This window comes from Callithrix jacchus, chromosome 16 (assembly GCF_049354715.1).
Source record: "Callithrix jacchus isolate 240 chromosome 16, calJac240_pri, whole genome shotgun sequence".
Lineage (NCBI taxonomy): Eukaryota > Metazoa > Chordata > Mammalia > Primates > Cebidae > Callithrix > Callithrix jacchus.
This window is the reverse complement of record NC_133517.1, coordinates 99,333,806-99,360,983: the sequence shown is the minus strand read 5'-3', so window position 1 is coordinate 99,360,983 and position 27,178 is coordinate 99,333,806. Positions and strand designations below refer to the sequence as shown.

The following is a 27,178-nucleotide window of genomic DNA, read 5'->3' as shown; positions in this document are numbered from 1 at the left end:
GAAAAGAATAGTGCCACCCACGGTCTTTCCAACTTTTGAATTCTGGGGACTCACAACACTGAGAGCAAGAGTGAATGAGCCAAACGATGCGAACGCGTCCTCGCCAGCCTGGCAACTGGCAGGCACGCAGTGTATTAGTTGCCCTGGGGAGAAACACCCCAGAGAGAAATACCCAATTTGTGAATTAAACCTAGGCCCCGGAAGAATGCCCGGCGTCAGACTCCGCTGAGCTCATTCTGGAAGGATCCGGCGGACCGGTGCCCCCAGGGAAGAAACGCGCTTCCATCTCGCCACTCCAGAAAAAGGCATGAAGAGCCCTGCACCTGCCAGGGAGACTTTGACCTAGACCCGGTGACCCGGTTCTTAGCGCTGCATCCTCCTCCCCGCCCCCGCCTTCCACGGGGCCCCTCCCCTGCACTTAGTCGTTGCGCCACGTCTCCTAACTCAGCGCCACCAGCTACCCCACGGAGGCGTCCGCCAACTAACCCCTCCCAGCCTCTCGTCGACAGTCACGGGTCCCCAACACCGCGTCTTAACCAGGCCGGAACCGACCACCGCCAACCGTCACGGCCTCGCCTTCGCCCCACCCGACCCGCCCGCTCCCACGTGACGCCCACGCCCCGCCCATCGGCACCCACGTGACCCACGGTCGGCCCCGCGCGCGGCGTGGGTCGCGGCCCGAGCCGCCATTGTTCCGCCGAGGGAGGACAGTGGGGCCTGGCGCTGGCGCCGAGACGCCGCTTAGCGGCCGCCACTGGAGACACTCCCTCCCGCCTCCCGGGTCTCCTGGCGGCGGCGGAGTGAGGCTGACAGCGGGAACCTGGGAGACCCCTCTGCCCTTCCCGCGGCGGCAGCGGCCGATCCCCGGCTCCAGCGCGAGGGGCGGCCGCGATGCACTGGGCCTGAGGCTACCCGGCCGGGCCCATCTTCGCTTCCCTTGACTCTTCCACGGCGTCTCCGCGCCCCGGCGTCATCCTGTGAGTCCCTCTGACGGGAAGGAAGATGGCTGCACGGAGCTGGCAGGACGAGCTGGCCCAGCAGGCCGAGGAGGGCTCGGCCCGGCTGCGGGAAATGCTTTCGGTCGGCTTAGGCTTTCTGCGCACCGAGCTGGGCCTCGACCTGGGGCTGGAGCCGAAGCGGTACCCCGGCTGGGTGATCCTGGTGGGCACAGGCGCGCTCGGGCTGCTGCTGCTGTTTCTGCTGGGCTACGGCTGGGCCGCGGCTTGCGCCGGCGCCCGCAAAAAGCGGAGGAGCCCGCCCCGCAAGCGGGAGGAGACGGTGGTCGCGCCGGGCGCAGCCCCTGACGACCTAGCCTTGCTGAAGAATCTCCGGAGCGAGGAACAAAAGAAGAAGAACCGGAAGAAACTGCCGGAGAAGCCCAAAGTGAGTAGGGGATGAGCGGCGGTAGAGAAGGGGCGAAGGGCCGGCGTGGAGACCCTCCCAGCTGGGGGGCGGCCGCGCCCAGGCCGGGGAGGAGAAAGAGGCAGATCTCTCAAAGTGAAGGAGGAGATGATAGGTGGTCATGGTATTTGGGGAATGGGGGAAACTCAGGAAGTATAGGTCGGGTAGGGAAGCCCAGTTTCTAGAAAGGAAGTTAGGTCTGGGGTCCGTTCAGATAGGCGCCCAGAGGTCAAGCCGTCTTTGGGAACCGTGACCGCTGGAAGAGCACAGCACCCTTCCTTGAGGCCCGCAGAGTAGGCTGCATGTGGAGCGTAGTGGGACCTTAAGGTGGCGTTGGGAAGTTGTGGAAAGACTGCGCTTGGAAGACAGATGTCTATCTCAAGTCACATTGAGACAGTAGCCAGTGGAGGAAATACGGTGACCTAGAAATTCTGGGGCTTACACGGGATTAAAGGTGTCCAGGTCTAGACGCGCTTCCATTTTAGTTGGGACTATTCAAAGGAAATGGTTGCCCACTCTTCTGGCAGTTGTGGCCAACAGAGGCCGGAACAGGAGCAAGGCAAGAGGGAGTCGGTTACCTAATACGCTTGGAGGTATAGAGTCCTATGAGAGAGCTAAGGCGAGTTCAGCGAAGGAGTCTGTTGCACACTCCGTGGTGTCGTAGGTTTGTGAAACAGTAAACGGGGATGACAGGGCAGAATGGTGAAAGCTGAGAGAGGAATTCAGGCACCGATTTACTGGGCCACATGTGGAAGTGGCAGAGGGCATCACATCTGTCTTAGGCCTTCATGTTTTACTTTTGCATTCTTTGTTGCCATTCCCATGGTTCTCCCATTATATCTTTCATAGTTTTATACATTTTTAAAATATTTTACACTTGAGCAAATTGAGACTATGGAGGGTTTGCAGAGTTAGAAACAGCACCTGACCTATTTTTATATCCACCGAATTAAGCTCTTCACCTTTTCAGTACAATTGAGTAAGCCAGTACCAAGGCCCTACTATGTGAAATTTGCACTCTGGTGTTTGGAGGGCAGTGCAGAATATCCACATAGAGTCAATCTTGGAGAGTAGTGTAGGAGACAGATTCATAAATAATTAGAATTTTGTATAGCCTGACAGGTGTTAAAGAGGTTCGAACTGAGTGTTCATGGGGTTTGGAGGGTAGGAGACATTTTATTGGAGGGCTTTAGGAAACTTATTAAAGGAAATGAGGTTTGAGTTCAAACTAACAAGAGTTTTGTTGGTAACAAAACGAAAACTAGATTATAGATGTGACCGGTCAGTGACAGGTCACAGTGAGTATATTATTAGGCTTGGATAGACCTTCACGTTTTGCCTGCTGATTAAAAAGATGCAAGATACATACGAAACCTAGAAAAGGCACAACTTTGTCGATGTGAATACTACTACCTTAAGTTAGGAGAAGCGAAAATAGAACTGATTTTGAACATATATAATTTTAAAACTTGTGGAGACTCAAGAATTACCAATTATCGAAGTAAAATGGTGAAAATAGAGAATCTTGCTCTAAGGTGAGGAAAGAAAGTGATAATTCAGCACAAACCCATGTGGATGAAGCACATTGTGAAGATTTCAAAGCCCTATTTGGGACACGTAGAATTTCAGATAGACTTGAGAGAGGCAGGTGCTCCAAGAACCCATCCGAAGTGCATTATAACACCCAAGTGACTCATCTGGAGGGATACAGACTCGGGTGAATGCTTATACAGTACTGTGAAAAATGCTTAGTAGACTATGATTTACCCCCTCCTTTTTATTCACATTAAGGAAGTGGGGAGTAAATAAGTAAACCTAGCCTTAGCTCTGAGGAGTGGAGAATAGGAAGACTGGATGGCTGAATGTTAATTGTGTAAGAAATTATCCTTATCTACCAAATACTGAAAATGTATTCGAGAAATTTAACCAACATTTACAAAACTGTGGCTTTCAAGCTTTTCTGGCTGCAACTCACAGTAAGAAACACATTTTACTTTACAGTACGCACATAAAACTGCTGCTGTTTGTTACTCTTCATGACCCACTAAATTCATTTCACGTTTGTCTGTGAGGCATCACCCACAGTTAGAAAAACTGAAGCTTTACAGGGCAAAGAAGTACAAGCTGCCATTTATTTAGTACTCATTGGACACCTTTAACCGTGCTAAGGATTTATTTGAAGAAAAGCAAGATACTGTTTACAAATTAAAGCAGTAAAAAGGAATAAATATTGACATATCTCTCTGTGATGGGCATACAAATGTAAAAGCTCACTTTCTTTCCAGGGAGCTTTTTGTTTCCCTTGTGGAAAAAGATATGCTTTAAAAATTAACAATACAACCTAGATGTGGACCCAGATGGGCATGAAAGGCCTTGTCACAGAAGCTGACTTTGAAAATGGGTAGGAGTGCCTAGGAATTCGAGAATGACCTGGGCAGTATAGTGAGACCTCATCTCTACAAAAAGATTTTTAAAATTAGCCCAATGTGGTGGTGTGCATCTGTAGTCCCAGCTATTTGGGAGGCTGAGGTGGGAGGATCTTTTGAGCCAGGAGGGGGAGGCTGCAGTGAACCAATTCAAGGCCCTGTCTAAAAAAGGGGCTGAAGGGAGGGCAGTAAGAGCAAAATAATGTGAGAGGCCTGAGAAGCAGCAAAGGCCCAGTATTGAAGGAAGGCAACTCTGTCAGCCTGGCAGAAATGGGAAACCCTAAACTTGAGTAAGGCATTTCACCTTGCTCTTTTCAGCATATCTTGTTTGCAAATTGAAAATCTCAGTTGAGTTAAAACACTGCAAGATTCTTCCAAGTGTTATCCTGGCTACTTGGAATAGAGCCACTTTGAATGCTTGTGGAAGTGCTTGGGCCAGGTGCAGTGGCTTATGCCTATAATCCCAGCATTTGGGGAGACACTGGTGGGAGGATCACTTGAGCCCTGGAGCTTGAGGCTGCAGTGAGCTATGATCATGTCACTGATCTCCAGCCTAAACAGCACAGCAAGACTCTGTCTTTTTTTTTCCCCTGTGTTGCCCAGGCTGGAGTGCAATGGCATCATCTTGGCTCACCACAACCTCTGCCTCCTGGGTTCAAGTAATTCTCCTGTCTCAGCCTCCTGAGTAGCTGGGATTACAGGCATGCGCCACCACGCCCAGCTAATTTTTGTATTTTTAGTAGAGATGGGGTTTCTCCATGTTGGTCAGGCTGGTTTTGAACTCCCGACTTCATGTGATCCCGCCGCCCCTCCCCCCCTCCCCCCCCCCCGCTCTAATTACAGGTGTAAGCCACTGCACCCAGCTGACTGTCTCTTAGAAGAAAAAAAAAGATACTTGTAGATTCCTGATCTCTGATCTTTTTATTTCGTTGTTTCTAGCTTTCTCTTAAATGATTCCAAATTTTTTAGCTCCCGTTTTCAAAATTTTCAGTGGCTAAATCTGTATTTACCTCAACCTGTTTATAAGGAATTTCTGCAATTCTATTATCAAATTGTTTTTTATCCCCTAATAAAATCATGCCATAGGTCTTCTAGGGCATGAATTACAGTTTGTTCCTTAATTAAAAGTGAGGGGGTCACTTTTTACTGGGATTAGTTCTTGGCATTTTTTTTTCTTCCCCTCCCACCTCTGTTCTTGACATTTTTGAAAATTATTATATGTATTTTTCATGACACCTACCTCAAAGTCTGTATTAAATAGGCACTCGTACTATTTCATTTGATTTTTAATCTGAGTAATGATTTAAATTGAAGTGTGCAAAAACTGGTCTGTTTCAATTGGCTTTGAATGTCAACTGGAACCACGTAATCAGGATCAATTTCAAAGAAAATTGTCTCTCTTTTTTTTTTCTGAGACAGTCTTGCTCTATTGCCCATGATGGAGTACAGTCACAATTATAGCTCATAGCTCACTGCAGCCTCAAACTCCTGGCCTCAAGCCATCCTCTTGCCTTGGCCTCCCAAAATGTTGGGATTACAAGCATGAATGACCTCACCGAGCTAAAAAATTTGTTTTAGTGTACAGGTTATTTGCATATTAGTGTTGGAATGTTCATAGAGATTGGCTATAGTGTAATTGCCGTATCTCTGAGTTCAATGAATAAAATAATAGTGTTTCATTTTGTTTGTTGCCAGATAGCCTTGCACAGTGCTTGGTACTCAAAAAAATAATTATTGAATGCATAATATAGTAAGATTTCCAGTGAAAGTATTTATACAGCTTACTCCTATTATTCATGCCTGGTAAATACCCATGTGAGCCCTCTTTTTCTCTTTGTGGTGGAAAATGGCTGTTTGCTATAATTTTGTGAGGTGAAAGACTGCCTATATGATGGTGACCCCATAAGATTATTATATTATATTTTTACTATACCTTTTCTTTGTTTAGATACAGAACACCATTGTGTTACAACTGCCCACAGTATTCAGTACAGCAACGTGCTGTACACATTTGTAGCCTAGGTTTGTGTCAGTGTACCGTGTCATGTTTGCACAAAGATATATTTCTCAGAAAATATTCTTGTCATTAAGCAGTGTGTCACTGACTGTATTCTAATGGTATGCAGTGTCTCTTGTAGTCATTACTCCTGTTCCAGTCTCACTGCCACTGCCCTACTTTAGGGCTTTATTATCTTTTGCTTAGCCTATTCTAACATCATCCTAACTGGTTTTCCTGCTTCCATCTTCTTTTTTGCCAATCTTTTCTACCCACTCATGCGAGTTGAGTCTTTTGAAGCCCAACCCTGATCATGTGACTTTGATGTTCACATCTTTTAAGTAGTTTCCCCATCACCTGTTGAATAAAATCCAAAATTTATAATATGGCACTTGAGTCTCTTCATGATCTAACCCTACCTTAGACTTGTCTCTCACCATTACTCCTAAGACAAGAAATAATTCTGCTTGGCTAGATTTCTCTGTCTCTTTATTTATTATTATTTTCATCTTTGTTGTTTTTGGAGACAGTCTCACTTTGTCACCCAGGCTGGAGTGCAGTGTTGTGAACACAGCTTACTGCAGCCTCCACTTCCTGCGCTTAAGTAATCCTCCTGCCTCAGCCCCTCGAGTAGCTGGGACTACAGGTGCACGATACCACACCTGGTTATTGTTGTATTTTTTGTAGAGCTGGTGTTTCACCATGTTGCCCAGGCGTGTTCTCAAACTCCTGAGCTCAGACAATCCACCTGCCTCAGCCTCCCGGAGTGCTGGGATTACAGGCGTGAGCTTCCGTGCCCAGCCGTTATTTTTATCTATTAAAATTCCCTTCTTTCTATCTTTCTACCAATTTAGTTTCTTATTTTTATTTTTAAATTTCTTTTTGAGACAGGGTCTGGCTGTGTCAACCAGGCTGGAGTGCAGTGGTGTGGTCTTGGCTCACTGCAGCCTCAACCTCCCAGGCTCAAGTGACTCTCCCACCTCAGCCTCCTGAGTAGCTGGGTCTATAGACAAACACCACCATAGCCAGCTAAGTTTTGTATTTTTTGTAGAAATGGTGTTTTGCCATATTGCCTAGACTGGTCTTGAACTGCCTCAGCCTCCCGAGTAGCTGGGATTACAGGCGCCTGCCACCACCACACCCGGATGGTTTTTGTATTTTTAGTAGGGACGCGGTTTCACCACGTTGGCCAGGCTGGTCTCAAACTCCTGATCGCAAGTGATCCACCCACCTCGGCCTCCCAAAGTGCTGTAATTACAGGTGTGAGCCACCGTGCCTGGTCATATTTTTTTTTATTTATTTTTATTTATGTATTTATTTATTTATTTTTAGAGATGGGGTTTCACCTTGTTGGTCAGGCTGATTTTGAACCCCTGAACTCAGGTAATCCACCCGCCTTGGCCTCCCAAAGTGCTAGGACTACAGGTGTGAGCCACTGCACCTGGCATTTATTTATTTTTTGAGTCAGGGTCTCACTCAGTCATCCAGGCTGGAGTGCAGTGGAGTGATGTTGGCTCACTGCAACCTCTGCCTCCCAGGCTCAAGCAGTCCTCCCACCTCAGCCTCCTGAGTAGCTGGGACCACAGGCACACATTACACCTTGCTATGCCATATTTTTTAAGATGGGAATGTTCTAATATCACCATTTCATGTGGTTCTGTCTAATAATCATTCAGCAAGTATCTGGGTGTCTGCCCATTATATTAGGAGCAGAGAACTCATTACTTGTCACATGCATAGAAGGTACATTATAAATAGTACTGGAACAGAACAGTGTAGTTGATTCTCTTTATCTGCAGAAGTTCTATAAAGTTCCCACTGAATTAGCAAATACTAAACTAGTGCTCCTAGGGAAAATGCAAAGTTAGGTCCAAGCCTCTGGTCACAATATTTCCACCAGTACAGTATACAATACATAGTCTTGTTTTATGTCTGTTTCTGTTTAAAGACATTTAATACAGTTGATTCATTAACATTAAACTTACGCCTGAACAAAGCTTATCTAATGCATTATTTTCTTTGTAAGATATATCACAGCCTTCTTACACTTTAGGAGTGCTAGGCAGCACTTCAGCACTACCTTTGGGGACCATTTTAAGCAGCTAAATCACCAACAAAAAAAGCACTTCAAAAATGCAAAATATGTGACACTAAATAGTCCTCAGAAAGGACACAGTGACGAGAGCTGAAATAAGAAGGTGGAGCATTGCCTTGACCTCAGCCGGGACTTTGTAGCTCTGTGCATGTGCATGTCCACAGATGACCATGAAAACACCTCAAGTATTGATTTTAGAGTTACAAATAAATTTTAGTGACTAGGTAAATTCACCAATACAGAATGCGTTAATAATGGGGAACAACTGTATATTAGTCCCTGTCTGTATCTATACTGTTCTGTCATCTCCAGTACCTCATGTCTAGATGGATATTTGATTTCTCTGATTGGGAGTCTGATATTTATTTCAAACATTTAAAAATTATCTCAAACTTTTAACATCTCCAAAACAGAACCTGTTATTTCTTGCCTTCTCCCAGTCTTCCCTCTTTCTGTAAGTGGTAAATTACTCTACCATCCATTCAGTTATTTAAGCCAAAAATAGAAGAATCATCCTTGATTCTAATCTTCTTCTCACCTCCTCATATCTTCCTCACCTTACATCTAACCCATCAGCAAAGTACCATCAATTTTATCTCCAAAATATATATTCAATCTGGCTACTTTTTCTAGTGTCACCTTAGCTCCCCTAACCTGCAGCAGTAGCCTTCCTTTTATTGCCTCCAGTCCCTTCTCAGTGTGCTAGTAAAGAGTTTTTTCAAAGCAAATCACCATGCTGCCTAAAACCAACACTTGAGTAGCTTTTGCATTTAAAATGTAAATCTCTTTCTGTGGCCTGTATGGCTCCTCACCTGCTTTTCTTTGTAAACTGAATTTGAGTTAGTTTCTCCTCATTTGCTACCGTCAACTACACTGATCTTTTTTCAGTTCTTCAAATTCTTTCAAAACCCAGCGCCTTTACATGAGCTATCATGAACACTTCTGGAACAACCTTTCCCCCACTATTCTCATCTGCCTTCAATTTCACCTTAAAAGTCAACTTCCCTGAAAATCCTTTCCTGATCACCCTATTTGAAATAGACATCCCTTTCTATTTTGTCTCAGCCCCTTAGAGGTTTTCTTCATAGTAGTTACACAGCTTGTACTTTGTTTACTTACCCCTTTACTTTTTTGGATTCTCTCCCTCCCCAGATTGTAAACCAGTGGCAAACTGCCTGGCGCACTAGTGCCTTTGGTAATTATTTGTTGAGCTAAATGCTGAATGAAGTGGCTAAAATAACATCTCACAGTTAATTGGGTAATCTGTTATTGAGCTAAATAAATTTGTCACTTAATATATTCCCAATAGAATTGTGTTTTTTATGCTTAGGTAATGGTTTTGCTGATAATATTAAAAGCAAATTATATCAGTTGCCACTTACAGAGTTTTGCTTTTACCTTTAAGTCACGCTTTGTCGATTTTAATTCTTAAAATAATAATCAGGCAGGCGAAATGGCTCACGCCTGTAATTCCAGCACTTTGGGAGGCCAAGGCGGGTGGATCACAAGGTCAAGAGATAGAAACCATCCTGGCCAACATGATGAAACACTGTCTCTACTAAAAATACAATAATTAGCTGGGTGTGGTGGCACACACCTGTAGTCCCAGCTACTCGGGAGGCTGAGGCAGGAGAATTGCTTGAACACGGGAGGTGGAAGTTGCAGTGAGCCGAGATTGCACCACTAACTGCGCTTCATCCTTGCAATAGAGCGAGACTCTGTCTCAAAGAAAAAAGAAGAACAATTATTTGCTCAAAATATTCCAAATTCCAAATGGCAGGTAAACAAATATTTGTGATTTTACAGAATAGGAATCTTGAGATTCAGAAAAATTAAGTGACTTATTCACTGTCATAGAGCAAAGGAATTTGAAAGGCAAAACAATATTCTAATTTCTAATCTGCGAACTCTCTGGTTTCAATGGCATGTTCCAGGATATTAAATTGCATTCAGAGAACAAATTCAATTTTTCCAGTAAGTTTTAGCTTTATTGCTTTTAAAAATTAGAGTCAGAAGTTTCTGCTGAAAATTATGATGACCTTACAAAAACTCCAGTATTTTGGCTCCATTTGTTTGGTTATGAGACAGGATTTTTTAAATCTTTTATTCTGCCAGAGGCCTAGCATAAAAGACCTTTAATAGTTCTGACAGAAAATACCTTGAGTAGTTGTGCCCATCTTAGATACCAAGAACAACGGTAAACCCTATAAACATTCAGTTTTGTTGTGCTTTGGCATTATTGATTAGGTTACTGTTTATCAATGCTCTAAAATCCCTGAGAGTATTTTTAAATGATTATTAAAGCATAATTCAAGCAATTAGTATTCAAGCAAAAAAAGAGATTTAAGTGGGGAATTGGTGTTATTTGGTCAGTTTTAAAATGCACTTTGTTTCCTCTCCAGCTATGCTAGTAGTTTTCAAACTGTTCCATAGAATGCCAGGCTTCCCAGAAGGCATCCATCAGCATGTCTTAGATATCTTTCTTCTGTCTAAGAAAGAATTACACAGATGTGTATTTGCTGTATCACTTGTAGTCTTTATCATACCCATCAGATGTAAAATATTGAGAACCAGTGCTTATATTTATTTTTTCAGAAATCATCTTTGGCATAACTTGGCCATGTGACAGTTGTTATCATCTTCCTATCTCATAAAGGTAACCCTGAGCATCCCTCCTGCAGTAGACAGTTTGGAATCCTAAGTTGAATTTTTGGCTGTGTTTAGAAAGCACAAGGATCTTTCCCACTAAAGAAAATATTTCAGTATATACTAAGGTTTTGCAAATTTGAACCATAGATTATATTTGTAAGATTGTTCTCTTAGTTATTAAGAGTTTGAAATTGGAGTTGAGCTGTGTCTAAAGCTGTGGTTTATATGTATGTTTAGCTTATGTAGTTGATATGTGCATAACATTTGGCAGGGGAAAAAGTCTGCAGTTTCAAACAAACTGTCAAGAAATTGGTCTATGTTGAATTTCTTCTAAGAACGTTTCACACCGGGTGCGGTGGCTCACGCCTATAATCCCAGCACTTTGGGAGGCCAAGGCGGGTGGATCACGAGGTCAAGAGATCGAGACCATCCTGGTCAACAAGATGAAACCCTGTCTCTACTAAAAATACAAAAATTAGCTGGGCATGGTGGCATGCGCCTGTAGTCCCAGCTACTCGGGAGGCTGAGGCAGGAGAATTGCTTGAACCCAGGAAGCGGAGGTTGCGGTGAGCTGAGATCGTGTCATTGCACTCCGGCCTGGGTAACAAGAGTGAAACTCCGTCTCAAAAAAACAAAGAACGTTTCACAACGAAACCAAACTTACCAAAACTAGGTCTTGTCCATTAAATGAGATAATGCATGTAATGTATCTAGGAAGTACTTGGAAATTATTATTGTTAGACTGTCTTATAGTCTAACCTATCAGCTACAATGATGATTCTTCTGAATTTCCTAATTTCTTGCCTTTTATCTTTTTTTGTTGTTCTTAGAATTACATGCTATCTGCTAAGACAATGTGTATATACATGTGTGTGTGTACATATATATATATATATGTACACACACACACATAATCCCTCCTATATGCTCAGAATAACTTTTAGCTAATAAAATTGAGATTCTGGCCAGGCACGGTGGCTTACATCTGTAATCTCAGCACTTTAGGAGGCCAAGGCAGGCGGATTGCTTGAGCTCAGGAGTTTGAGACTAGCTAGGCAACCTGGCAAAACCCTGTCTCTACAAAAAATTAGCTGGGCATGGTGATGTGCGCCTATAGTCCCAGCTACTTCAGGGGCTGAGGTAGGAAGGTTACTTGAGCATGGGAGGCGGAAGTTGCAGTGAGCCAAACCAAGATCACGCACCACTGTACTCCAGCGTGGGCAGTGGAGCTAGACCCTGTCGCAAAAGAAAAAATGAAAGAGATTCCAGGGTTTGTCCAGGGTGAAACACATTTGGGATCTCAATGCTGGTCTCTCAGCTTGCTTTCAAAACCCATACTCTTGAGAGTGTGAGATATGTGTTATCGTATACCTGTCTTCCTTTACTAGGTTCTGAGCTGCTTGTGGGCAGGCACTGAGCCTTACTTGTCTTTGTTTCAAGGTGTTAAGGGTTCTACATATCACTCTACTAAGTGAATATTAAGTGATTTTCTTAGAAAACAGCAATTTCTTAAAAAGAAAGATAGCATTACAATGCTGCCTCTAGAACAAGCCTAGACTATTTTTAGCCTCTGAAAGGACATATTTGCTGATAATTTTTAATCCATTAACTTCCCAAAACAATTTGCATCTGGAGCATTGGACCTGGTGGATGCATGTCCAGGCCCTTTTGACCACCAGGACTTAACATTTATCTGAGCTTACTAATATAAAAAATGACCCAAATGCTTGAACGTGGGACTAAAGGGTATAGGCCATCATAGCTTTGGAGAGGAAAGGATATTAGAAGGGAAGACGGGCCAGGTGCGGTGCCTTACACTTGTAATCCCAGCACTTTGGGAGGTAAAAGTGGGAAGATCGCTTGAGCCCAGAAGTTCAAGACCAGCCTCGGCAATGTAGTGAGACCCCATCTCTACCAAAAATTTAAGAAAAATTTTAAAAGGAAGAGAAAAACTGTTTTTGGAGCAAGTATGCTTTCACATGCTCTGTCATTTGCTGTAATTCTAACAAGAAATTTGTAAGACAAAATACCTATTTTTCTCACATTTACAAATGATTAATCAAGGGTTAAGTAGAGGAAAATGCTTAAAATCACAGTGATTAAATATGGAAGCCCACGGTCTTCTCATATTCCGTTTTTGGGGGGGTAGTTGGTATCCTGCCCTTCTAGTTTCTAAACCTGAGAAGTTTCCAGATAATTTGAATCATGATCTTTACATGCGATGGCTAGAAATACAATTTATATAACTAAGTGAAAATAGGGTTCTAAGTGATCTCATTTTAGAAGTTAGTATTAAACTTTATATATGCTTACCTCTTGCAAGTTGGAATCAATTTTAATAAGTAAAGAGTGCTCAAATGAAGTCTGTTACTAAGTTTACTTCTTATTCTGAACTTTAAAATCCTTGAGGCAGAAACTCCTTCCACATGTCCTTGTTCTTACAGCCCCTTAGCCTAATGACTGGTACTTGAGTACTTAAATGTTTATGGAATTGAGGCCAGGTGTGGTGGCTCACACCTGTAATCCCAGCACTTTGGGAGGCTGAGGCAAGTGGGTTACTTGAGGCCAGGAGTTCTAGACCAGCCTAAGCAGCATGACAGAACCCCTACTAAAAATACAAAAATACTAAAAATATTATTTTAGTATTTATTATTTAGTATTTTATTAGTATTGTAATAGTATTTAGTATTTTATAAGTCTCTACTAAAAATACAAAAATTAGCCAAGCATAATGGCGTGTGCCTAACGCTGAGGCACAGGAATCACTTGAACCCGGGAGGTGGAGACTGCAGTAAGCCAAGGTCATGCCACTAGACTCCAGCCTGGGCAACAGAGCAAGACTCTGTCTCAAAAAAAAAAAAAAAAAAAACAAAAAGAGAAAAGAAGATTATGAATTGTATGAAATTAATAAATTGAGATTGACTAGTTTGAACAATTTTATTTTCTTGAAATCAAGAATCATGAAATAAGCTCCTTCTCTTCTGCTGTGTGCTCCCCTCTTCCATTCTCTTTTCCCTGATATATATATAGATATCTTCATTCTGGTTTACTGCCACCCCTGCCAGCACATACACACAAACTGTTCTTTCCTGCATGCATTTTAAAAAAAGAAAGATCCAGGTGTTGGGGGGAGGGTGGAAGAAAATTACAATAATAAGATAGACATGGTGATGTCTACAAGGAGTTTATTCATCTAAATAAAATTATTATAACATTTTTCTGTTATTGGTTGATTTTTACCAAATTTGAAAGTCGTCTTTGGTCTAACTTTAAAATACATATTGTAAGCTATAATGAAATTAACTTTTATTGGCCCTGGTGGGGAAGACCTTAAAGTTCTCGAAGGAATTTTAAACTGGGGTACAATGAGAGGCCCATGTACTTGCTAATCTGTAGAAATCCACCATATATTATTAAAGTTCCATGATCAAAGAAAACTACTTTGTTTTCCTTTTTTATTTTATTTTTTTGAGACAGGGTCTCACTTTGTTGCCCAGGCTACAGTGCAGTGGTGTAATCACAGCTCACTGCAGCCTCGACCTCCAAGGCTGAAGTGATCCACCCATCTCAGTCCCCTGAGTAGCTGGGACTATAGGGGCGTGCCACCACACACAGCTAATTTTTAAAATTATTTTTTATAGAAACAGGGCCTGTCTATATTACTCAGGCTGGTCTCGAACTTCTGAGCTCTTGCTGATCCTTTTGCCTTGACCTCCCAAAGTGCTGGAATTACAGCAACGAGCCACTGCACCTTACCAAAAATACTTTTATATAAAACCCATATTGACAATAATAAGGGTAGACACATTCGATTTGAAGTTTTGGCTTGTTAGTTACTTTTCATGTAAGCATATCTATATAACATGCTCCGATTTAGGGATTTGCTAATTTAAATCTGATTAGCGATTTTCCAGGGCAAGGCCTTCTCGACCAGCTATTGGCAAAATTAAAGGGACACATTGGTTCTGCTGTATAAAGGAGAGCCACCTTAGTGCATTCTTTTTTCTTGCAACCCAAAAATTATGTTGACTTTACTTTTGGAGTAGGAGGCTTATTGTTTCATGGTATCAGGCATGTGAGGGAAGTTACCGATTACTTCTGGAATCCCAGTAGTGATGAGAGCTATATAAATCCCAAGAGTTTAGTGGAAAATTGGGAGATCTACACAGGTCAGAGAGAACAGCTGCTGTTAGAGCTATTATATAGTTTGATGTTGCAAAGAAGGAACTAAAATTGGCACGATAGATAGGAGCATGTGCTCACCTTTGGCTTGCTGATCATTTCAGAGCCTCTGGAAGTAGAAACTGAGTGTTCCTGGATCTATGGGAATGCAGTTGGTCACTGATCATGGACTTCAGACTTTGTATTGTTTAAAGATTAGAATGCTTCATGTTTCATTTGGGAGGCTACATCAATATCTTTTGCAATTGGTCTCAAATAAAAGGCATTGAACTTGGTGAGTTTTTAAGACAGTTTTTGATCACATGATTTCTAATTTTCTTAGTATTTAGTAAGTGAATCCAAGTGACTCAGTGTCATTTAAATGAGTAAAATGAGGTGGTATAGGGTGGTATATAAGTGATTATGATGGAGAGTTTCCTGAAGGGAATTACCTAGATGTAGGATTCAGAAGGGGATTAATTAAATGAAGTTTAGCAGATCTAAGTTTTGTGAGTTGCCAGTTGAAGAGATGGGAGATTGTGGAATTGAAGCTGCAAGATCATTCCGTTGGTGTAAGTCTTAAATAGAAAGGGGTGGCCACAGGAAAATCAGAAAAGGTAAGTTTGGCCAGAGAAGATGGTATGAACTAAAAGTAGCATATGAGAAGTAAGATGATGATATTAGAAAGTAAAATTAAATGAAGTTTTGTATTCCTGATGTAGATATGGCCCCAAGTTCACATTCCGTTCTGAGGTTCCTTGCCTTTACTCACATACTACCTCCCTCTTCCTTCCCTTGCCCACTATACATAAATACGTAGAAGAGAGATTAGAAGAGGCAACATTAAAGTGGCAAGACAACACAGAAGAAAAAAAAACACATCAAGAGTAAGGAAACGTGGTTTTATCATCAGCTGTCTGACTTTAACAAGTTGCTTAAGACCCAGCAGATTAAATTTGGATTAATTAGGAATTTAACCAGCTAAAAAAACAGCTTTTGTTTTGATTTCCTGCCACAAATCTTTGTAAAGCATACACACTGGATTTGAGAATATAAATGGTCTCTTTTTCCAATTTTGTATCCCTGATCATTACACATTTTGTATTGTTTTCTTGAGTATAGCTCTGCTGTAATGAGTAGGTAGCTGGTAAAAGTGTGTTCTACAAGAACTGAAAATAAAGCTATTGAAACTAGTGTATTGATTTACTAACGTATTGAATTTGAGGGGAATGCACAAGTGAAAAAATGTTGTAGGATCCAGAAAAAAGGTTAGAGTACAGATACCTAGGTCCCATTCTACAGACGTCTCAGTCTGGTGATAGAGCTCAGAAATTATTATTTAAAAAGTAAAAGAGGCTGGGTGCAGTGGCTCACACCTGTAATTCCAGAACTTTGGGAGGCTGAGACGGGTGGATCATCTGTGGTCAGGAGTTGAAGACCAGCCTGACCAACATGGTGAAACCCTATTTCTACTAAAAATACAAAACTTAGCCAGGCGTGGTGGCACACACCTGTAATCCCAAGTACTCAGGAGGCTGAGGCAGGAGGATTGCTTGAACCCGGGAGGCAGAGATTGTGGTGAACCGAGATTGCCTCATTGTACTCTAGCCTAGGCAACAAGAGTGAAACTCCATCTCAAAAAAAAAAAAAAAAAGTATGATTCTGGCTAAAAGCCAGATTTGGGAATCACAGACTTGAGTCTACTCATGAGCACCTCTAAGTAACTATCTGTCATTTTATTTTAGAAATGTTAGGAAAGCTTCTGTAGTTTTTTTTAGGCTGTGGCAATGGGTTGGAAAGCTTCTTACTCCCAGAACGTAGAGCCATGAAATTGCAGAAATAGAGATTCCATTAGAGATTGCCCAACATTCGTTTGTTTATGTATCATCTGTGGCTGCTTTTATGCCTCAGTGGAGGAACTATGTAGTTGCAACAAAGACATATGGCCCAATAAAAATAAAAGAACAAAGACACATGGCCCATAAAACCTAAAATAGTTTCTATTTTGTTTTGTTTTTGCTGAGGACTGTTGATGGCAATCAATAAAATATTTTTTTTAATTTTATTTTGCCATACAGATTGAATATGTTTGTAGATAAAATATTTTCCATCTGGCTCTTTACAGAAAAAGTGTGCTGACTTTTGAGTAGATCATACCTGTCACTTTATAGATGTAGAAATAAGTCTCAGAGACAATGAGTGGAATGTTCCCAGAGTACACAGTTAATTGGTGGTCAGATTGGACAGTTTCATTCTCCTTTTACCTGCCTCCATTCCATTATTTTTCTTAGAGGGACTGATACCTGCGTGAGATAAGAAAATTTGTGGTATAGAATTTTATGAGTTCATTGTATAGTCTATCAACTCTTACATAACGTTGGTTTACAAAAACCTTTTTAATTTAGGTACAGAGGTAGGATTTGATTGTAATATATATGGTTTCCTGAGTATAAATCTTTGCCTTGATCTGCCAAGCAGTTTGATAATATGATACTTTTTGTTGCCTGTGCAGCCAAATGGGCGAACTGTTGAAGTGGCTGAGGGTGAAACTCTTCGAACACCTTTAAGTGTAACGGCAAAGCAGCCACCAGAGATTGACAAGAAAAATGAAAAGGTAAGTTTGGGAGCATATGAAATTTTATCCAAGGCTCTTAATAGAGAGAGTGACGTGTAAGGTTGATGCTTTTCTGTTTTGTAAGATTGTGTGTATACCCCTCGTTTAAAGAAAACTCTGAAAATCTGAATTAACCATAGTGGATTGATGGTAAAAGTTTAACTGAGTTGTTTTTGTTTTTTTAAAGGAAGGTTGTATCACCAAATATTTTAAACATTGCTGTGGCAATACTAAATACTATGCCAAAAACAATTCATTCACAACTTGAACATCTTTTGTGTAAGTTTCCAGATATATAACATATATACCTTTTATTCAAAAATAGAACTGTAGAATTGTGTTACCTTTGTTAATAGGGCACATCTAGCATGAAAACCTTAGCAAAATTGTTCAGTGGTGTTTAGTGTTGAAATAGATTTCTGTTGTGTTGGAGATATAATTGGTAAAAGTCTACTTACTATACATAGGTTGATTAAAATTGTCTACTTACTAGGCATAGATTAACTTCATTTAACAAAAGAAAATGTGGGCTGGATGCTGTGGCTCAAGCCAGTAATCCTAGCACTTTGATAGGCCAAAGCAGGCAAATTGCTTGAGCCCACGAGTTCGAGACGAGCCTGGGCAACATGGGGAAACCTTGTCTCTACAAAAAATATAAAAATTAGCCAGGCATAGTGGTATGCACCTGTAGTCCTAGCTACTCAGGAGGCTGAGGTGGGAAGGATTGGCTTCAGTGAGCCAAGATTCTGCTAATCCACTTCAGCCTGGGCAACCAAAACCATGTCTCAAAAAAAAAAAAAATGTAGATGTGCACTTTCATTTGGATATGCACTTTTCCAAGTAAGACAGTCTATTATAACACATAAATGGTACATTCCTGGGATTTTATTAATTTTCCAGTTGCTTGGTATTAGAACTGACTCATTTTTACTTGACTTAATCTAACTTGGAAGAAGACAAAATAAGAAATTCTTAACAGTGGTTTCTTCACTGTGAGAAAAGACTTTATTCAGTTCCCTTTTGTTCATTGAATTACTCTCTGTTTCCTTTTTTTTTTTTTTTTTCTCAATGTAGAGACGGTTGTCACTATGTTGCCCAGGCTAGTCTTGAACTTCTGAGCTCAAGTGATCCTCTCCTGCCTCGGCTTCCCAAAGTGCTGAGGTTACACAGGCATCAGATACCACATCCAGTGCCGCCCCCACCCCTTTTTTTAAAATCCTGTTTATGTATAGCCCCTTTCCTTTTTCTTTTTTTTTTTTTTCGTTGGGATGAAGTTTTGCTACAAAATGTATAGCCCCTTTTCAAGGGAAAAAAAAAAAAAAAAAAAAACAGAAAACACTGATAGGTAAGTGGTTTCTAGGAACCACAGTGCAGCAGCTCTAGCTTCTTGGAATAGTGGTATGAAATGATTGCTACTGGCTGGGTACAGTGGCTCATGCCTGTAATCCCACCACTTTGGCAGGCTGAGCTGGATGGATCGAAGTCAGGAGTTTGAGACCAGCCTGGCCAACATGATAAAGCCCCATCTTTACTAAAAATATGAAATTAGCTGGGCATGGTGGTACGCGCCTGTAATCCCAGCTACTTGGGAGGCTGAGGCACGAGAATCATTTGAACCTGGGAGGCTGAGGTTGCAGTGAGCCAAGATTATGCCACTGTACTCCATCCTGAGTGACAGAGCAAGACCCCATCTCAAAATAATAATAATAGCAATAATAATAATAAAGGCTCTTTGACATCCTTAATACAGTTTAAGAATCTAAAAGAGTATCCTGTAACCCAGAGGTTTGAGAATTGTTCAGGGAGAGATCAGAGTCTAGAAAGTCAAAAACAAAATAATTTTGAGGCAACATACATTTAAACAAGTATAAGCTAGAACAATTCTTAGCAAAACAGAATATCTGCATGCCCAGAGAGTTTATATACATGTATATTTTCCTTCCATAATACATCTTAGAAAGTATAGTTTAAAACCATATGTTTGGAAACCATGGCCAAATCTAGTGCTCTGCCTGTTGAAGTTTTATGGAAACACAACCACACTTATTTATTATCAGTGGCTGCTTTTTACTATAGCAGTGGAGTTGGATAGTTGCAACAGAGAGGGCTTATGATCTGCAAAGTCTAAAATATTTACTGGCGGTTTTTCCCCCTTCCTGAACCTATTAAACTCCCATTGTAGCCCTTTGGAGTCTTTATATGTTTTATCTGAGTGCTTTGATACGTTCTCTGAGCCTTGGAATACTAACCTTTTGGGTTTTCTTGTGCCACAGAATTTATAGCTTCATAATTCCTTGGGTTCCCACCCAAGGAATTAATTTTCAAAGTTCCCTTTAAGGTAAACAAAACTGTTTTTCTATGAAAGGAATGCCTTACCAGGAAAATCATATTTTTATGCCTGTAGACTTTTCTGTCTAAACTGCAAATAGTAGAGCAGAGACTAGAACTTCTGCCCCAGTCATTCATTTTTCCACTATACCTTGGTTTTACCACACAGGAAGTGGCAAGAGGGGACTGAAAAACAGTGAAATGGCGAGTTTGGTTTTAAACATACTTAGATTTAGGCAAGAATGAGATCTCATACTGGAAATAATTTATTAGTTTGTTGGGAATGCGAGAACCATATGTGGGGAAAAGTTCAAAGCTAGATAAAAGGAGTTTTCAAGAGAGGTTTCTTCTAAATGTCTTAAGATTTTGAGTTGATAGCTATGCTGTTTGTGCCGTATACCATGTCATATGAGTCCACACCACACATATTTAAGTAATTTAGTGTCTTGAATGATAGATCATGAATACAAATATAGTAGTTCAGAGGTTTTATTTGAGTGGAGGGATGGAATAAGAGGTAGACAGAGATGGAATGTAATGCAGTCTAATTTTAGGTTCTGTCTTTGGTTACTCATATTAACTGAATACCTTCTATGTGCAAGGTACTACTATAGGCATTAGCAATACAATAATTGATAAAACAAGAGCCCCTAGTCTCTTGGAACTTTGTCAGGAAAACAGCTAAAAATATAAGTATATTCTCTACTGCCTGTTGGTAAGTATTATGAAAGAAAACAGGCCAGGCATGGTAGCTCACATCTGTAATCTCAGCACTTCAGGAGCCAAGAAGGGAGGATCTCTTGAAGCCAGGAGTTCAAGACGAGCCTGGGCCACATAGTGAGACCCCACCTCTATGAAAAAATTTTTAAATTTAGTCTGGGCATGGTGGCTCACACCTGTAATCCCAACAGGTGGATCAACCTGAGGTCAGCAGTTTGAGACCAGCCTTACCAACATGATGAAACCTGATCTCTACTGAAAATACAAAAAATTGCCGGGCCTGGTAGCAGGCACCTGTAATCTCAGCTACTCAGGAAGCCAATGTAGAAGAATCGTTTGAACCCAGGAGGCGGAGGTTGCAGTGAGCTTAGATTATGCCATTGCACTCCAGCCTGGGCAACAAGAGTGAAACTCCATCTCGAAAAAATTTTTAAAAATTGACCAGGTGCAGTGGCTAACACCTGTAATGCCAGCACTTTGGGAGGCCAACGCAGGTAGATGGTTTGAGCTCAGGAGTTTGAGACCAGCTTTGGCAACACGGCAGAACCCCATCTCTACAAAAAATATAAAAATTAGCCAGGCATGGTGGTACATACCTGTATTCCCAGACACTTGGGAGGCTAAGATGTGAGCATCACTTATGCCCAAGAGGCAGAGGTTGCAGTGAACCAAGATTATACCACTGCACTCCAGCCTGGGCGACAGAGCGAAGCCCTATCTCAAAAATCAATCAATAAATAAAATTTTTAAAATTAGCCAGGCATGGTGGCATGCACCTGTAGTCCCAGCTACTCAGGAGGCTAAGGTGGGAGGATCACTTGAACCCCAGAATTTGAGACTGTAGCAAGCTGTAATCCAGCCGCTGCACTCCAGCCTGAATGACAGAGACCCTATCTCTGAAAAGAACAAAAATGAAAAAATAATTGAACAGGGTAAGGAGATAGAGATAAAGTGCAGGTGGGCTCTTCCCTGTACCTGCAGTTCTACTCCTACTTCTTCCATTTAGGAAAATAACAATGGTACCAAGTTATTTTGGTACCATATAACTTTGAATCTCCTTTAAGTTAAACCTCACCAAAAAGGGGAAAATCAGTTGCAGAACTTTCTACTTTTAAGGAGATTTGTGACAGTTTCCACACTGTCATCCTGACATTGTATCACAAGGTTACTAAGATATAGAGGACTGCTGGTGTAGGCAAAATAGAAAAATAAACTTGTATACATATTTGGGACAAGTGAGAAAAATAAGTAGTGCCAAAATGTGAAGCAGTATAAAATAGGAATTTGCCATATTTGGGCAGAAAGTGGATGAAATTGACTCTAAGCAATTTTAATTTCATCAAGTACATTTAAAAACATTGTTAGAATTACAGAAATGAAAGAATGTTGACACATGGAAGTAGAAAAAACAAAAATCTCAGAAAATAGGACACTTTTTTCCATGAGTTAGTTGAAAACCTTATAAGTAGTCTGCAGACCAAAGCATCATAGCAAGAAACTACTCAGCATTTGTGTGTGTATTTGTGTGTGTGCGTGCGTGTGTGCAAGAGAGAGAGAGAGAGAGAGAGAGTCGGGGTCTTGCTCTGTCACCCAGGCTGACTGTACAGTGAAGTATGACTGAAGTTCACTGCAACCTTGATTTTCTGGCTCAAGTGATTGTCCCACCTCAGTTTCCCAAGTAGCTGGGACTACAGGTATGCACCACCACACCTAATTTTTTTTATTTTTTGTAGAGATGGGGTCTTACCATGTTGCCCAGGCTGGTCTTAAATACCTGGGCTCAAGTGATCCACCTGCCTCGGCCTCCCACAATGTTGGGATTACCGGTGTGAGCTGTTGTGCCCAGCCAGCATTCCTTTTTTATTCATGCTCTAGTTCCTTTATCACTTCCTGTATTACCACCAAAGTTTTTAAATGTTTATAGGGCTATAAATATTAAAGATGTCAGGCTGGGCGCGGTGGCTCAAGCCTGTAATCCCAGCACTTTGGGAGGCCAAGGCGGGTGGATCACAAGGTCAACAGATCAAGACCATACTGGTCAACATGGTGAAACCCCGACTCTACTAAAAATACAAAAAATTAGCTGGGCATGGTGGTGCATGCCTGTAATCCCAGCTACTCAGAAGGCAGAGGCAGGAGAATTGCCTGAACCCAGGAGGCGGAGGTTGCGGTGAGCCGAGATCGCGCCATTGCACTCCAGCCTGGGTAACAAGAGCGAAACTCCATCTCAAAAAAATAAAATAAAATAAAAATAAAAATAAATAAATATTAAAGATGTCAGTTTACCAATTTTTTAAGGACCAGTACTTCCAGAATAGAGAATTGATAAATTGAGTAAGAATTGTATTTAGGGCTGGGTACAGTGACTCATGCCTGTAATCCCAACACATTGGGAAGCTGGGCCAGGTGGATCACCTGAGGTCAGGATTTGAGACCAACCTGGCCAACACGGTGAAACTCAGTCTCTACTAAAAATAAAAAAATTAGCCAGGCGTGGTGGTGTGCACCTGTAGTTCCAGGTACTCAGGAGGTTGAGGCACAAGCATCTCTTGAACACAGGACGTGGAGGTTGCAGTGTGCCAAGATGGTCCTACTGCACTCCAGCTGGGGTGACAGGAAAAGAGTCTGTCTCAAAAAAAGAAAAGAATTACATTCAGGCCCAGGCACAGTGGCTCATGCCTGTAATCCCAGCACTTTGGGAGGCTGAGGTGGGCAAATCGCTTGAGCTCAGGAATTTGAGACCAGCCTGGGCAATGTGGCAAAACCCTCTCTCTTAAAAAAATAGAAAAATTAGCCCAGTGTGGTAGCGTATGCCTGCAGTCCCAGCTTCTTGGGAGGCTGGGGTGGGAGGGTGGTGTAAGACCAGGAGGTAGCAGTTGCAGTGAGCCAAGAGCATGCCACTTGCACTCCAGCCTGGGTAACATAGGCTTGTCTCCAAAAAAAAAAAACAGAACCTGGCTATTTACCTTGTATAAATGCTCATTGGAAAAAAGGTGTTTTTTTTTGTTTTTGTTTTTTTTTTGAGACAGGATCTCATTCTGTTACCCAGGCTGAGTGCAGTGGTGCAGTCATGGCTCACAGCAACCTTGATCTCCTGGGCTCAGGTGATCCTCCCCGCTCAGCCACCCAAGTAGCTAGGACTACAGGCATGCACCACAATGCCTAGTTAATTTTTGTATTTTTTGTAAAGACATGGTCTCACTATATTGCCCAGGCTGTTCTCAAACTCCTGGATGCAAGTGCTGCTCCCACCTCTGTCTCCCAAAGTGCTGGGATTACTGGCTTGAGCTACCGCACCTGGCCATAGAAAGTGTTTTGTTTTTATTTATTTATTTTTACCTTTATGGTTAGTCTCTGGAATGCAGAAAGTATTTTAGTGATAAGGATAGTGCCACTTAAAATTTGTACAGTATCCCAATTGTGATAGTTTTGATACTATACAGATAATAGATTATACTCCTTAAATTGATCTTTTTGGCATGAATTGTACACTACTCTGCCTTTCTTTGTACTTTGCAATTCCCTGTCTAAATCTGGTAAGAGGGCAGTTAGCCATTTGAATAGATGTACTTTTGCTGCCAGTGTGTACTTTTTAGCACTCTAGTAACTTATAACACTTATTGTTTGGGTATTGTCTAATATTAGAAATATTCGACTGGTATGGTTGCGCATGCCTGTAATCCCAGCACTTTGGGAGGCCAAGGTACGTGGATTGCTTGAGCCCAGGAGTTTGAGACCAGCTTGGGCAACATGGCGAAACCTCGTCTCTACAAAATATACAAAAATTAGCCAGGCATGATGGCGCATGCCTATAGTCCCAGCTCTGTGGAAAGCTGAGGTGGGAGGCTCGCTTGAGCCCAGGAGGTCCAGGCTGCAGTGAGCCTTGATAATGCCACTGCACTCCAGCCTGGGCAACAGCAAAAGCCTATGTTAAAAAAAAAAAGGTAAGAAAAAGAAAGTTGACATTATTATTTCTAGTAGGAACTCTGTCAGCCATATCACCATGAAGTTATGATGATTTAATCAGATGTTATGTAAGTGTATCCAAAATAGTGAAATCATCAAGAAGGTGTTTTGAAATAAAAACGTATTTCTACTTTTGGTATTTAAAATAAAAACTTTGCCTAATTATACTGTGCCTTGAAATTTTAGCTAATGATACTCTGAAACTATCCTAATTTAGCAAGATGTCTAAGCATTCAGATTGTAAAAACTGGCCTGTATAGTTGTTTAAGAGATGTTTATTTATGCATTATTTTGTATAACAAAACCTTACTGAATTACAAATGACTAGATTCATTTCTTGGGGAGGTTTCTTGTTTAAATAGAGAAAGAAATACTATGGGAAAACACTTATTCTTTCTGCCATGGTAATTAGCAAAAAACAATACTACAGCCAACCAAAATGCATTCATTCATTAGCACATACTGTTTGATGCAGCATAAAAACATTGCAAATGATATTAAATAAATTAGTACCAGAGCAAATTACGCATTCTAGGAGGGATAATGTATATATGTTTCTAACATTAAAGCTTGGGGGAACTTCCTAGATTCTGTTTCAGTAATGAAACACATAAAGAAGTGCTTTTGTGAGCAACTAAGGAGATACTTGCAAAGATAATATTCTCAACAGTAAATCACTTATTTAACTTTTTTAAATTTTTGTGGGCAACATGGTGAAACCTCCCTCCCTCCCTCCCTTCCTTCATTCTTCTTTCTCTTCTTTCCTTTCCTTCCTTCCTGTCTTTATTTTTTGAGACAGGTTTTTGCTCAGTTGCTAGGCTAGAGTGCACTGGTGCAGTCATAACTCACTGCAGCATGGACCTTCTGGGCTCAAGAGATCTCCCCCACTCGGCCTCCTGAGTAGCTCCACCACACCATTTTTTTGTTTTTCTTCCTTTTTTTGGAGAGACAGAATTGCTTAGTTGCCCAGGCTGGTCTCAAGCTCCTGGCCTCAAGCAGTTCTCCCACCTCAGCCTCCCAAAATATTGGGAATACAGGCATGAGCCACCTCTTTTACGAAAAATAACATATTCCAAATTTGTTGATATTTTTTATAAAGACTAATAATTATCTGCTTAGCAAATACTACTACAAAGAATTTATACTGAATCTGCCCCTTCAAGGTTAAGGAAAGCTTATTTAACAAGGTGTCAGAAAATAGCCAATTTGTCTACTGCTATACCACCCTGAACGTGCCCGATCTTGTCTGATCTCGAAAGCTAAGCAGGGTTGGGCCTGGTTAGCACTTGGTTGGGAGAAAATTGCCAATTTTTGAAAGAAACTCAGGCAATGAAGAGTGTATTCTGACAAATTTACATCATTGCATGATTTTGTTATTAAAGATCATTTGTCTGTTAAATGTGAAAATCCTCCTGTCTGCCCAGCTTGGGGGCAGTTTTCTAACAGATAAATAGCCTAACAGCCCAGATTCTAGAGCACAAGTACATGGGATCCACTTCCAGTTCTGACACTTGACTAATGATGTGATTTTGGGGTTGGTTAGTAATCACTTATGCCTCCCTTTTCTCATCTACAAAATAGAATAGCATTTACCTAGGGTTACTTTGAGAATTTAAATGGATTAATTAGAACTGTGTAAGTGATAGCTATAAAACAGATGTAAAATTTTGTCTTTTTAGTGAATTCATTTGTTAAACAAAAAAAATTACCCATGTTAATAAAAAGAACAAAATGATGACAATAATAAAGTAAAAAAGTACCAAAGAATATAGAACTTTCTGATTTAAGTAGAAACAGTGTATTGGTATTAAAGAAGATTAAAATTTACTGGTTGAATTTCCACAAAAACCTTTGCATACTTGGAGAATGAGATTGAAAAATAAGTGTCATCTTTTAGTAAGCATGGCCAATCATGTATGTCTTCTATTTTGTTCTTCATATCTTTTCAGATATAACAATAATTAATACCACATATTAAAGTGAATGGGTTTAGAAGATATTCAAAAGAATGAAACATATTCATTCATATTGCTCTCACTAAAAATAGTTACATTTTACAAATGAATGCACTATCAGTGTAGTAGAATGTGTATAAAATTTATAAATAAACATTTTGGGATATATGCTCAATTTTTTCCCATAGAAGTACAAAAAACAAGTATTTAACCCACTGTTATAAGAGTGTTAGCAGACCCCTTTATCTGGCATATTTACTCAGTTATTTAAGTGAGTTACCGTATCTTCCATATACCGATTAGCAACTGGATATTGACACTGCTTATTTGCATATTTTGAGCGACTCCTAATAAGACCTTAGAATTTTTGGAACTTGCTCATGATAATTTCCTAAGGAATTATCAATCTGTCTTATGTAGTATATATTCTTTAGCAGTTTTGGAAAGCTGTGATGGTGGATCTAATGATTATTTATCAAAGCTTTTTCATCATCTAGATTTTTTGTTTGTTTGAGACAAGGTCTTGCTCTGTCACCCAGGCTGGAGTGCAGCGGTGCAGTCTTGGCTTACTGCAACGTCAACCTCCTGGGCTCAAGTGATCCTCCCACCTCAGTCTGCTGAGTAGCTAGGACTGCAGTCATGTGCCACCATGCCCTGCTAATTTTTTATTTTTTGTAGAGACAGGGTTTTGTCATGTTGTCCAGGCTGGTCTCAAACTCCTGGCCTTAAGCGGTTGGCCCACCTCCGCCCCCCAAAGTGCTGGGACAAGCACATACCACCGAACCCAGCTCATCATCTAGATTTAAAAGAATGGAGCCATTTGCTGTTCCAGATGCAAACACTGTTTGTAGTCTCAGTGGATATGTA

General features: G+C 41.1%; 1 protein-coding gene across 8 annotated transcripts in view; it reads left to right on the top strand.

Annotated features, from left to right (window-relative positions):
- The first annotated feature begins 680 nt into the window (after positions 1-680).
- MTDH (metadherin) overlaps positions 681-27,178 on the top strand; it is a 76,239-nt gene continuing 49,741 nt past the window's right edge. For all 8 annotated transcript variants that reach the window (XM_078353490.1, XM_035277589.3, XM_035277585.3 and 5 more), the window contains exons 1-2: positions 681-1,383; positions 17,241-17,342. In XM_078353490.1, the coding sequence (XP_078209616.1) occupies positions 1,003-1,383; positions 17,241-17,342 (483 nt within the window). In that variant the 5' untranslated portion in view covers positions 681-1,002. The remainder of the gene's footprint in view (positions 1,384-17,240; positions 17,343-27,178) is intronic.